This window comes from Capra hircus, chromosome 4, assembly GCF_001704415.2.
Source record: "Capra hircus breed San Clemente chromosome 4, ASM170441v1, whole genome shotgun sequence".
NCBI lineage: Eukaryota > Metazoa > Chordata > Mammalia > Artiodactyla > Bovidae > Capra > Capra hircus.
This window is the reverse complement of record NC_030811.1, coordinates 37,746,235-37,760,693: the sequence shown is the minus strand read 5'-3', so window position 1 is coordinate 37,760,693 and position 14,459 is coordinate 37,746,235. Positions and strand designations below refer to the sequence as shown.

General features: G+C 40.1%; 1 protein-coding gene across 1 annotated transcript in view; it reads left to right on the top strand.

The window, feature by feature from the left end:
• Positions 1-14,459, top strand: part of AMPH (amphiphysin) — a 213,542-nt gene that overhangs the window by 111,114 nt on the left and 87,969 nt on the right. The window contains exon 3 of the mRNA XM_018046989.1: positions 10,122-10,176. Within this exon, the coding sequence (XP_017902478.1) occupies positions 10,122-10,176 (55 nt within the window). The remainder of the gene's footprint in view (positions 1-10,121; positions 10,177-14,459) is intronic.

Sequence of the window (14,459 nt, the reverse complement as noted above, 5' to 3'; positions counted from 1 at the left end):
TTGAGCAGCCTAATGTGGTCTTTGATCATCAGTGGATTCAGACACTATTAGTTATCTGTTCATCAAGTTGCTGATTATGACTCTGTTAAATCTCATCTCCTTGATAATCTAATTATCTTCTCAGCTTCAAAAATGATCACAAAATGTACCCACATTACTTTTAAGACTGAGTTAACCTGTCTGAACTCTGAGAAATTGAGCCAGTTTTAATTTTGATGTGTTACTTAACCTTTTCAGGGAAAAAAAATGTCAGTAAAGGCCAAAAATAATAATGTAACTCTAGGAACTTCTATAGGTTCATGATCACAGGTGAACAGGCAGGACTTGATGTTGTGAAATCACAATTTTTGAAGTTACATCTCTTCAGATCCAAGTTTTATACATCTGTTTGTGCTTGGACTTGGACTTCCTTCCACTTGGACTCCGTTTTAATCATCAACTCACCATTTCTTAGTTAAAGAGGATAGTTAATAAAAAATTTTCTGTCTTGTGGATGCTGCTTGCTTTTTTTTCTATTTTTAAAACAAAAGCTACATCTGAATATAAATCAGTATTACATTTACCATATTTTAACAAGTCAATCCAACAAAACATTGCTTGTTTAATAAGTATTACATACTTGTTGCCTTAAGATGTTTAGCTACATCTGTATAATCTTACAAATAAAATGCACTGGATTTGGTTTTGCAAGTACACTCAGGGACACAGTGGTATATATTCCCTGAACAAAGGTGTCATGCACATGGTATTATAGTATGGGGCATGGTGCCCCTGAGTTTATAGACACTGTTGCCATGAGTTTAGTTAATTCATTCTATGAATTGTATATACAGTCTGGTAAAATTAATATGTTTGTCTTCTTTCTTTCAGGCAAAAGTAACTGGGTCAAAAGTGAGCTAACAAAATTTTACCTCCGTATTGGCTCCTGAAGTCCTAGGCATAAGTATATATAATATCTTTTTTAGTGCTTTGGAATTTAATGTACCTAAACAATAAAAGACATGACATTAATCTTCCAGTGTTATTCATCATAGCTTAATGCAGTCCTGTTTTTAAGTCCAATGCCCAGAGACAGTTTGCCATAGTCGTAGGACTTAGAGATACTATCTTTGTGTGTCAGTCTGTGGTAGCTTTCCTTACCAGGAACCTGACTCAACTTGTAGGAAATCCGTCTGTAACACTTCATTGCGCTTACCAAAGTGCAATAGGAAACTTTGATGTGGTGGCCTTTACAGCTGGTCCTTTGACACTGCATAGATTAACTCTTGAAAGTTTAAGAACAGCTGAGTCTGGGACCTGTCCGAGGTGCTGAAGAGAGACTTATGTGAGAACTACCCAAGAGCCCAGCCTGTCTGGGTCTGGGCACCCTTCTCTGCCCTCCCCTCCCCTGAAGACATATAAACAAATAATTAAGAAACTGGTGTTTCTGAGGACCAATCTGATGTAAAACAACTTGGAAACACATTTAATTAGATATGGAATGTAATTTCTTTGTGTTGGGTAACAGATATCTGAAACCTTCCATGGAGGTGTGCCTGCTGCATTCTTTCTCCAGCTATTTAATTAGATTTTATACTTCAGTCTAATCCTTAGAGGCAGATTACCAGGAGAGGTGCTCACAGGACCAGGGGAGGAAAGCAACAGCTTCAAGAAACCACTTAGCAAGAGAAAAAAAGGGATTTTTTTTAAACGACACAATGATTCTCAGACCTTTGTAAGCTTTTAAAACCATGAATACTTTTGCTTGCCTATTAATTCTTGGTGGCTTCATGATGAAACCCAAAATGACCCTGGGTTGTTTTCCAGGACAGCCAGGAAATAGAAGACTGGGGAGACAGCTTTCTTCTCCCCAGCCCTTTGAGGGTGGGACACCCAAGGGAGGGAGTGGGTGGAAGTAGCTTTAATGAGGAGAGAGAAGCAAGTCATTCCCTCAGGCTGTGTGGGAAGAAAGTGAGGCCTGAGGGACCTTCTGGGCTTGAGAGACAGCTGCTCCTGACACTGATAAATGATTCATTTGAAAAAATGAAGAACCTCTGAGTAACACCAAGGCCATGTTATTATACTATATGCCAGGTGGGTGGTGAATCCTTCTAGGATCTTTTCCAAATAGGAGTATTAGTTGGCAATGCAGACAACTTTTATAATAAGATTCACTTGCCCATAAACCCTGAGGAGAGTGTGACCAAGAGTTAGAATAATAATTTTATCTTGTCCTGTTGATAACAATAGTAAGAAATAGCAGGAAAAATTCTCAAGGTTGTGGAATTTTGAATCTCTTTTCGGTACACATAAACACGCACAGTACATAATCCAAGGATGAATTGCTGAAATGGAAATTTTCAGAGGAATGTGGAATGAACTTTAGATTCAGTGAAATCTGAGCAGTGCTATAAGAATTTATTTCTCATTTAAACCTTACTTGTGATTCAGATAGAATAATGATGCATAAATTTTATTATGCAATAGGTTCTGTGCAAAAGAACTACGCTGTGACATATTGTAGGTGAAAAATTTCTCTTCAGAGACTTTTACTTTTTTGACTCAGGCAGAACTTTATATGAAATTCAGTATGGTTATTACCAAATGCTTTATGAACCTTAATAGTCATGGGGAAAATTAGGAATGTTAATAATTGGAAAAGAATAAAGTTATTTAAATTAGCTTCCAGTTTATCTAGTTAAATTGAACTCCTCTAGTTAAGCCATTATTATACAGTTTGAACTTTCTTCCACTCACAATATTTAACATTTCTCCTGGGATTCTTAATTTATTTAAAGTTTTTTTTATTGACCTCCTTGGGCTAGATGAATTCAGTGTATAGATTAGAACCTGAATATCTCATTGTCTTTCTAGTGCTCAAAGAAAAGGCAGAGACTTAATTGTGGACTTAATTTGACGTGCTTTATTCCTTAAATATTTGGGAAAAGAATGCCCTTCCACACTGTTCTTTTATTGTTTCCAGGTACTCTAGGCAGTTGTGGTAACTCAGAACCATTATTTACTCTGGTTGGCTTTGTATTACTTCCTGCAGGGAGAGCATCCTTCTGGGTGAGACGTGAGGCCTACCTTAGCTGAGTACTTCTTGCATTCTTCTAGGGAAGGAGCAGAACAGCAGTAGAACAGAGCCCTAAAGCAGATGTCTGAAGATAGGAGACATCTGTGAAGTTCTGTTTCATCTCTATGCAGTTTTTCATTCTACATCATAGCAAGGCGGCTTAGTGGTGGCAAAATGATGATTTATCCATTAGCTTCATTCAACCTCAATAAATGGATGTTCCACAGAGATGTTTTAGGTGTGGCTGTAAGTGCCTTAGACAAACCATTAAGTACCTCCAAACTCTACCCGTACTTATTTTGAAAAATGTGGCCTTAGGGGTGTCATACCTTCCTAATTGCCCCCTTTAGGACGTAGGCTTTAGATCAGCCTGGTTCTAGATCTACCTGAGTAAATCACATGTCTGAGTTCACATATTATTTTCTCTAAATAATCTGCCATCTGTTGGGCAAATGATCCTGGCCTTGCTGTCCTCGCTCAGTACTATGCTACCTCTATCAATTACATGACTGCCTCTCACACTCCATTTGCTAAACCGTGCACTTTGTCCATCATCTTTTCAATTTGAGTTCCTTTCTGAGGTGTTTCTGTAAATACCTTTAATGCTTTTCTGCTCAGTAACTCCACTGGCTTTTTATTGTTGTTATTGTTAGATTTCAACCTCCTCTGCCTTTCTGCATTTCTGCTCTTGACAGTGAACCATTGTATCAGGCTCTTTACAGTAGGTCATGCCGTGGTGGCAATACCTCATTGGCTTTTAAGAGCAGGTTGGTTTCTCACTCATGAAAATGTGCACAGACGTGTTCATCTTCCCTTTACTCTGAGACCCAGGCTGGAGAAGCAAACCCAGTCTGGAACATCATGGGGCTCATACTAGAGGGGAAAAGGCATGGTAAGAGTATGTGATAGCTCTTACACCTTCTGCTCAGAAGTAGCACATGGCACTTCCACTCACATTTCATTAGCCAAGTCAAGTCCCACAGCCAAGCTTGATGTTGATGGGGCAGGAACTATAATCCTCCCCCAGGCAGATCTGGTGGGGAGGTGCAGTGTAAATGCGACAATAATAAAATCGCCCCCAAAATATCTTTTCCGCATTTTATATACTTAGAATCTTGCACAGTACCTGTCACAAAACCGATAGTCACCTGGAAAAGACTTCCTTCTTTTTTCCTCAGATTCTCTTCATGTTGGGGGCCTTGGCTTGACTCTCCCTGTTTCTCCTCTGGACCCTTCTTATCTTCTACCTTTACCCAAGTGTTTATGATTAACATTCTTCTTCATTCTCCTTATCATTTGTCTACAGTTTTACGCTGCACTTTGATGTTTTGGAAAGCCACTGTTGTTGTTGTCCAATTTCTCAGTCTTGTCCAACTCTTTGTGACCCCATGGACTGCCAGGCTTCCCTGTCCTTCACCGACTCCTGGAGCTTGCTCAAACTCATGTCCGTTGAGTGGGTGATGCCATCCAACCATCTAGCTTGTGGCAGTTTGCTTTCACACTGTATTTCTGAATGGCTCGGAAAGACAAAGGAAACCTAGAGTTTTGATATTCAGCCATACTGAGGCACAAGAAAGGGAGTCAGTTGTTTAGAACTCTGATGATTTCTGTGCTGCCATTCTGAATAGCGCCATTCGCGTTGAAGTTTATATGTGCTAACAAATGACTTAACGTTAAGCTTTCATCTAGTAATACCTGGATTTACAGAGTTGCCAAAATAGCTTGAGATTAAGGCAGGATAAGAAAACTTCACCAGAGTTTTACACAGACTTTAGAGAAATAATGTCACTATACCTGCATTATAATATCTAGGAAAATATTCTCTTCCAGAATTTATTTTGGAGTCCAGCATGGTCTTAAACACTTTCTTACAGAGTTTATTTGTATTAATCACTATCTGTTTTTAAATGCACTGGGCATTTTATCTTTCCTTTATACTCCCAAACACTCTGGATGACTGTTCAGAGTTAATATAATCTGCTTTGAGATGCAATTTTTCCTATAGATATTTTAGTTCCTCTACGAGATTGTAATTTACTGAAAGAAGTCATTTTTTTCCTCTTCATCCCCTTCCTTTTTTTGGTTCAGTTCAGTTCAGTTTAGTCGTTCAGTCCTATCTGACTCTGCGACCCCATGGACTGCAGCACTCCAGGCTTCCCTGTCCATCACCAACTCTTGGAGCTTGTTCACACTTATGTCCATGGTGTTGGTGATGCCATCCAACCATCTCATCCTCTGTCAGCCCCTTCTCCTCCTGCCTTTAATCCTTCCCAGCATTAGGGTCTTTTCTAAAGAGTTGGTTCTCCGGATCAGCTGGCCAAAGTAGTGGAGCCTCAGCTTCAGCATCAGTCCTTCCAGTGAATATTCAGGACTGATTTCCTTTAGGATGGACTGGTTGGATCTCTTTGCAGTCCAAGAGACTCTCAAGAGTCTTCTCCAACACCACAATTCAAATGCATCAATTTTTTGGTGCTCAGTTTCCTTATGGCCTAACTCTCACATCCATACATGACTACTGGAAAAACCATAGCCTTGACTAGACAGACCTTTGTTGACAAAATAGTGTCTCTGCTTTTTAATATGCTGTCTAGGTTGGTCATAGCTTTTCTCCCAAGGAGCAAATGTCTTTTAATTTCATGGCTGCAGTCAGCATCTGCAGAGCCCAATAAAATAGTCTGTTACTGTTTCCACTGTTTTCCCATCTATTTGCCATGAAATGATGGGACCAGACGCTACGATCTTAATTTCTGAATGTTGAGTTTCAAGCAAGATTTTTCACTTTTCTTTCACTTTCATCAAGAGACTCTTTAGTTCCTCCTCGCTTTCTGCCATAAGGGTGATGTCATCTGCATATCTAAGGTTATTTCTGCCAGCAATCTTGATTCCAGCTTGTGCTTCATCCAGCCTGGCATTTTGTATATAAGTCAAATAAGCAAGGTGACAATATGGAGCCTTGATGTACTCCTTTCCTGATTTGGAACCAGTCTGCTGTTCCGTGTCCAGTTCTAACTGTTGCTTCCTGACCTGCATACAGATTTCTCAAGAGGCAGGTCAGGTGGTCTGGTATTCTCATCTCTCCAGGAATTTTCCGCAGTTTGTTGTGATCCACACAAAGGCTTTGGATTAGTGAATAAAGCAGAAATAGATGTTTTTCTGGAACTTTCTTGCTTTTTTAATGATCCAACAGATGTTAGCAATTTGATCTCTGGTTCCTCTGCCTTTTTTAAATCCAACTTGAACATTTTAAAGTTCTCAGTTCATGTTCTGTTGAAGCCTTGCTTGGAGAATTTTGAACATTACTTTGCTAGCATGTGAGATGAGTGCAATTGTGTAGTAGTGTGAGCATTCTTTGGCATTGCCTTTCTATGGGATTGTGATGAAACTGATCTTTTCCAGTCCTGTGGCCACTGCTGAGTTTCCCAAATTTGCTGGCATATTGAGTGCAGCACTTTAACAGCATTGTCTTTCAGGATTTGAAATAACTTAACTGGAATTCCATTACGTCCACTAGCTTTGTTCGTAGGGATGTTTTCTAAGGCCCACTTGACTTCACATTCCAGGATGTCTGGCTCTAGGTGAGTGATCACACTGTCATGATTATCTGGTTCATGAAGATCTTTTTGTTTAGTTGTGTGTATTCTTGCCACCCCTATCTTAATATCTTCTGCTTCTATTAGGTCCATACTGTTTCTGTCCTTTATTGTGCCCATCTTTGCATGAAATGTTCTCTTGGTATCTCTAATTTTCTTGAAGAGATCTCTAGTCTTTCAAATTCTATTGTTTTCCTCTATTTCTTTGCATTGATCACTGAGGAAGGCTTTCTTCTCTCTCCTTGCTATTCTTTGGAACTCTGCATTCAGATAGGTATATCTTTCCTTTTCTCCTTTGCCTTTAGCTTCTCTTCTTCTCTTAGCTATTTGTAAGGCCTCCTCAGACAACCATTTTGCCTTTTTGCATTTCTTTCTCCTGGAAATGTCTTGATCACTGTCACCTATACAATATCACGAGCCTCCATCCATAGTTCATCAGGCACTCTGTATATCAGATCTAATCCCTTGAATCTATTTGTCATTTCCACTGTATAATCACAAGGGATTTGTTTTAGGTCATACCTTAATGGTCGTGTGATTTTCCCTACTTTCTTCAATTTAAGTCTGAGTTTTGCAATAAGGAGTTCATGATCTGAGCCGTAGTCAGCTCCCGGTCTTGTTTTTGCTGACTATATAGAGCTTCTCCTTCTTCAGCTGGAAAGAATATAATCAATCTGATTTCGTTATTGACCATCTGGTGATATCCATGTGTAGAGTTGTCTCTTGTGTTGTTGGAAGAGGGTGTTTAGTATGACCAGTCTGTTCTCTTGGAAAATGCTGTTAGCCTTTGCCCTGCTTCATTTTGTACTCCAAGGCCAAACTTGCCTGTTACTCCAGGTATCTCTTGACTTCCTACTTTTCCATTCCAGTCCATTCCAAAAAAGATGAAAAGGACATCTTTTTGGGGTGTTAATTCTAGAAGGTCTTGTGCTGCTGCTGCTGCTAAGTCACTTCAGTCGTGTCCGACTCTGTGCGACCCCACAGATGGCAGCCCACCAGGCTCCCCTGTCCCTGGGATTCTCCAGGCAAGAACACTGGAGTGGGTTGCCATTCCCTTCTCCAATGCGTGAAAGGAAAAGTGAAAGTGAAGTCGCTCAGTCATGTCTGACTCTTAGCGACCCCATGGACTGTAGCCTACCAGGTTCTTCTGTCCATAGGATTTTCCAGGTGAGAGTACTGGAGTGGGTTGCCATTGCCTTCTCCTATAAAGTCTTATAGGTCTTCATAGAATCATTCAGCTTCAACTTCTTTGGCATTAGTGGTTGAAGCATAGACTTGGATTACTGTGATACTGAATGGTTTGCTTTGAAATGAATAGAGATCATTCTGTCGTTTTTGAGATTGCACCCAAGTACTGCATTTCAGACTGTTTTGTTGACTATGAGGGCAACTTCATTTCTTCTAAGGGATTCGTTTTTGGTAAATTCTAACAAATGGTTGTTGAAATGTATATGAGCATTATAGTCTGCAGTTACCCAAGGAAATGTTAATGGTAGTGTGGGGAAGTGAGGCAAGGAGGGAAAGAGAGGTAACTCAAGGTGCACTAACAAGCAAGTTTCCACAGTTGGCAGCCCTGCCTTAATTCAACTGGGGAACTCTAGGAGACAGACTCAAACACCTTCCAGACATCCTCACCAAGGGGCAAGAGAGTTGGGGCATTTAATATAATCTCCTGTTGGATATTGGCTAATGGCTGCTTCTTAAAATGAAAGTGAAAGTCGCTCAGTCATGACCCATAATATATTAGTGGGTATATTATTAACTATCAAGTTAGAATTGTAAAATAGTTGTGATCATATTAATTTTCAAGGTGGAGTCATTCTATATGCTAGTTCTGTGTACTTCTGTTCAATGACTGTGCAGTTAAAATACATTTTTTTGATGTGTTTCCTTGCAGTGTCATAGACAGCACTGTTGGTGCCCAGCTATATGCCTTTAGTACCTACCTTTTCTGAGCCCACTAGATTGACTTGCAGTTGCCAACAGCAGAACTCTTTGATTGAGGTCTTACTATGGTTCCTAGAGACCTGTCTGGCCCTGTGTGGATGTAATGGGGAATTCCTGTTCCCCAGAAGCAGGGTTCAGGCTTCCTTGCTAGCTCAGCTGGTAAAGAATCTGCCTGCAGTGCAGGAGACCCCAGTTCGATTCCTGGGTCGGCAAGATCTGCTGGAGAAGGGATAGGCTCCCAACTCCAGTATTCTGGCCTGGAGAATTCCATGGACTATTCCATGGGGTCACAAGAGTCAGACATGACTGAGCGACTTTCACTTTCATTTTAAGAAGCAGCCATTAGCCAATGTCCAACAGGAGATGATATTAGATGCCCCAACTCTCTTGCCCCTTGGTGAGGATGTCTGGAAGGTGTTTGGGTCTGTCTCCTAGAGTTCCCCAGTTGAATTAAGGCAGGGCTGCCAACTGTGGATACTTGTTTGTTAGTGCACCTTGAGTTACCTCTCTTTCCCTCCTTGCCTCACTTCCCCACACTACCATTAACATTTCCATGGGTAACTGCAGACCAAAATCTAATCCTAGTCTCAGAGTCTGTGAGTTTCTAAATGCTTTCCAAACCAAAACAAGTATTCCTAGGCCAAAATTTACAATTTAACAATTTCTCTACTCTGGTGATGTCCAGTAGGAATATAATGCACACCACATTCATAATTTAAAATTTTCTAGTGGCCATACTTTAAAAAGTGAAAAGATGCTGTACACTTGAAACTAACACAGTATTATAAACCAACTCGCATTTGATCCCTGGGTCGAGAAGGTCCCCTGGAGAAGGGCGTGGCAACCCACTGCTATATTCTTGCCTGGAAAATTCCTCAGACAGAGAAGGCTGGCGGGCTATACAGTCCATGGGTTGCACAGAGTTGGACATGACTGAGCAACTGAGCATGCATACTTCAGTTTAAGAAAAACTGAAAAGAGTTACAATGAATTTTAATAATATAGTTTAATGCATTATATCCAAAATATTGTATTAATATACAGCCTGTAATATATTAATGATGTGTGTGTGTGTGTATGTTTTTGGTACTAAATCTCTGTAACCCGGTAAGTATTTCACACTTACAGTACATCTTCATTCGGGCTAGCTACATTGTAAACACTTGACAACCTTGGCCTAGTAGCTACCATATTGAGCAGTGAACAGTGGTGGTAAGTTTCCTACCATTGTAACCTATGTGTCAAAATTGAGAGACTTACTAGCTCTTGAATGTATAGAAGGCTCTATGGTGGGTCATAGTTTCTATTCTTAGCAAAGTCTTACTCGCCTTCTCCTTTCCCTCTTAAGCTGAATAAAATCTCTGTAAATATCTAGAGTGATGGATACCTTGTTTAGTCTGAATTCACATATTTATTTTCTTTCTAGAATGAGCTTCTGGTAAAAATAACTCTAAGCTTATGGCTTTGTACATGTTTGCATGCAAAATATAAACAAGATGTTGAGCATCTCTGTGTTTGTGTGTTTTCAGGCAGAGGGTACCAGACTTCAGCGAGAACTCCGAGGATACTTAGCAGCTATCAAAGGTAATGTGTATGGGTTGTTTACTGCATGTTACTAAGCACAGGTTGTTCTTGGAATTCAAGAGTGACAGGATCAAGTGTTAATTAGAAAGCCATTTGGCTTTCTGGCAGGATGGGTACTTGAGCACAGGTGTTCCATTCTACCCACTCCCCAGTTTCCATTGAAGTGATAATCAGGATATATAAGGAAAAAATATGTGGGCCCTTATGCTGGAAACTAGGAATAAGTGCCTCCCATGTGCCAGAGCTTTCTAGGAAGAGTTGTTAGATAGAGTGAGCTGCAGACCTTGTTTAAGAAAAGCTGCAGCTGGTTTCGTCCCAAGGGAGAGTATGTCCCAAGAGCTGGACACTCTTAGACTTGCACATAAGCCCTCTAGCAGGAGCGGGCGAGGGATGACAGCAGCATTAACGTGAAACATGGCCCTGAATTGCCTATGGCTTGTGGGGACCAGCTGCACCTGCAACCCTGCCACTGTAGGGGGAAAGAGAGGCTCTGCTGTTGTTTCTAGTCACTTGATATTCAAGGCAAGGAAATAAGGCTAGTGGTGGAGAGTGGAGAGAGCGATCGGGTTGGGTACTCCATCTCTGCCTCTGGAAATATCCAGTCTCCTGCACTGAGTCAGATCCAGGTGCACCCACGATGGATGATAAGGCAGATTTTGAGATTAGTGGGGCGAGAATGGATCATCTGACAATGAGTCTTGGGTAAACTGGCCAAACACTCAGAAAAAAAGTAAGATTCCCAGCCTCACTCTTTATTCTCTCCTTCTTATTTCCAAATATAATGAAGATTTAAATATATAGACAAAGAGATGCGCTCAAGTGCCAGAATAAAATACAGTAGACTTAATCTCCAGTCTCTGGCGACAAGGTCTTTACAAGGCTTCCCCAGAAGGCAGAAATTGGAAAGGGCAAGTTTGAGAGATTTGACCTCATTAATGTACACAGTGTTTAAAAAATTATTTTGACAGCATATTTTAATGAAAGTGAGCCAGGATATAAAGAGCTCAGTAAGTAAGCTAAATGAAGATTAGTGGATCAAAAGAAAAACTGAGTAGAACATATGGAGAGAAAATTAAAGAAGATCTGTAGATGGGTAATAAATGTGAAAAATGCTTGTCCTGAGTATTCAAAGAATATAAAATGAAATCAAAGGGAGAAGATGTTATTTTTCTTGTAAGTGTTCAAAGACATAAAAAGTTAAAAAAAAAAAAAAGACCTCAAAGAAAGCTGTAATACCTAGCTTTGGCAGAGCTGTGGGAAATGGACTCCTTTTGTACACTTCTGGTAAGACTGCTTTCCTGAAGAGGGATTTGGCAAAGGCTTTTTATATGTGATTTTTTATTTTGTGTGTGTGTTGGGAGGGGGGGCATGCCTTTTGATACACTAGTTTCATTTCTAAGAATTTATTCTTAACAGGTTCAGTGTGGATGTGTGAACTTGATTACAAAGTTATGGCTACATCATGAAACTCTTAATAAAAATTAGTCATAAAAATCAAATTAGTGAAAGTAATTTTCAAACTAAGATGTATTTAAGCTTTTATTATTTTATAAACCAGCCATATAATTTCAATTCACCTGACAACTCTATGAGGCAGGTACTTATTTTATCTTCATTTTATTGTTAAAAGCCAGACATAGAAGGGTTAAATAGCTTGTCTAGGGTCATGGGCTTATTGAACAGCAGGGGTGCAATGCATGGTTTGGTCTCTGTGTTTCCTGAGACCTTGCTATTCCCTTGTACTGCCGTTGAACTATATAGCCATCAGTATTGCACTGTTTCATAATTCGAGTTCATCTGTACAATGGAGTAATGACAACTTACCTCTGTTGCTTTTTAATGAGAGACCCAGGTTCGATCCCTGGGTCAGGAAGATCCTCTGGAGAAGGAAATGGCAACCCACTCCAGTACTCTTACTTGGAAAATCTCATGGTCGGAGGAGCACGGTAGACTACAGTCCATGGGGTCGCACAGAGTCGGACACGACTGAAGCGACTTAGCAGCAGCAGCAGGCGGTGTACTAAGTGTTCTACGCATGTTACTTCTTTGTCACCACCCATCACAGGCTAAATAACGTTAGCCTTATCTTGCATATGTAAATAAGTAAGACCCAGAGACTTTAACTTCCACAGTTCACAGAGGTCATAGTTAACTGCTCTAAAAAAGTTAACATCAAATATTTATAACAGTTTGGTCAGAAAATAGAAGGCACTCTTGGTAATTCTTTCATTGTTGATTCAAGGTTTGAACACAAGAAGTCATAAACTTTTAAATATAGGATTTTCTCTTTGTTAGCTGATTTTTAAAAGTGGATACTTTGGTTAAATGAATGAGCGAAATGGATCTCTTGTCCAAGACTATGTGTTTGGGTCTGTTTTGTTGCGCTAGTATGGAGAATGCTATTTAAAAAGATTGGCTTATTTCTTTTCCTTAATGTGGTCTGGAAGGAGAATCCACTGTGAGAAGACTTGGCTCCAGGGAAACAATGGGTGCAGCATCAAGGAGACTCTTCCATCAGTCTGTGCCCTGCACCCCACTTCTAATGGTGACATCTGCATATGAAGGAGGAGGGACTGTCTAGTAGCTTTTCGCCACACATTTTGCTGATTGCATGACTAACAAACAAATCTCTCTTCTCTAAGAGAGATCTCTGTTTAAATGACTCTGGCTGAGGCTGGTTGGAATGAGTTTTTAAACAGTTTACTACAGAGTTTATCAGAACCCTTAACCCTGAATCTAATCTCCCTTAGGCCTGTGGCGTGGGCAGCATTTTCACTGATTTAACTGTAGAATGCTTTTTTCTTTTCAAAGTCTTAGAATCGGCATTCCTGGGAGCATATTTTGAGTTTGGGGAACACACTTAAAGATAAGGGTTATGCATTGAGTAGATTATAATTTGCTTTTTTCAAAGTGCTTTCATGCCCCGTTTTTCTAGTTTTCGCAAGAAGAACTCTAGCTAACTAATGGAGCAGTTTAATACAGGCAGCATTACAGGGAATGAGATCTCACCCAGTAGAGTGATGAGTCCTGGGTGCGGTCTCAGAGGCAACTATGGGATAATCCAAGCCTGTCAACTGCCTCATTTGTAAAATGTGCCAGATGTTCCTCAACTATAAAGCTCTCCAGTTGCTCTCGGAAGTCCCCCCACATCTCTGCTACTAGCATTCTATGAAATTGGATTCAATGAGCTCTACTCTCGGTTTTATTATCCCTAATCTCTGGGTGGCATTCATCCTGTGGGGCTTTGTTATTTCTGCTGATAGCTTGGACTTTGTAGGAGATCTTATGCTCTCATTGATTTTAGTAGCAAACATTGCATTGAGTCTCAGTTACGGGCCTGACACTGTTCTAGAAGATAGAGATGCAGAGATGAATAAGACACAGTGTTTGCTCTCATGGGGCTTGTGGTAGAGAAAGCTAATAAGCAAAAAGGCCAGATATGTACAGTAATGTGTAGTTTAAGAGAAGTGTGCTCTGTGCTATCACAGCAGAGAGTCCTCCCACCTTAGCTGAGGGACAGGAGACCAAGTCAGAAATGGCCCTTCTGCAGAACTTACACTGAATGAACCCAAGAAGGGGGCGTCCATGGTCATCAGGTGATAAGATACACCAGGGAAAGACGTTGATGTTGGAAAGACTTTCCAGGTAGAAGAAATCTTGGATTTTATTCTGTCAATGGAGAAGGGAGTCCTTACATTCTTTTAGGTGAGGGAATGAGTCACATGATCAGATTAGCATTTTAGAAATAATTATCGTAATGGTATGAAATACAAACTAGAGGAAATGAAACCGGAGACTTTTTAGAAGTCTAAGCTAATAGTTTAATAATAATTATAGTTCACATTTATTGAACACATGTGTGCCAGGCACAGACAGAAGCTTTTTATGGCTCATTTCATGTATAATTCCTATAACATATGGTATGTACTATAATTTGTTATTGATGAATACTTTGGAACACTGAGGTCTAGGATGCTCCAAATTTTTGGTGAGAAGGAAATGGTTCCCATCCAGTAGTAAGATGATCATTCTTCTGTGTATGAATTTTGATACTTGTCTTATGGTTTTGGAAACCACTAATCTTTTAAGAAAATATTCCCTTCTCCAGGGAATTTTCTGCACCAGGACTTGAACCCAGGTCTCTTGCCTTGTGAGCAAGGCATCTGAGCCACCTGGAAAGCCCAAGAAAATATTGGCTATTAGATATTATTAAATGGCACTTAGCATCTATTCTGCTTTAATGTTGCCAAAGTACTTTGAAGGAAACTTGGGTTTTAGCTATG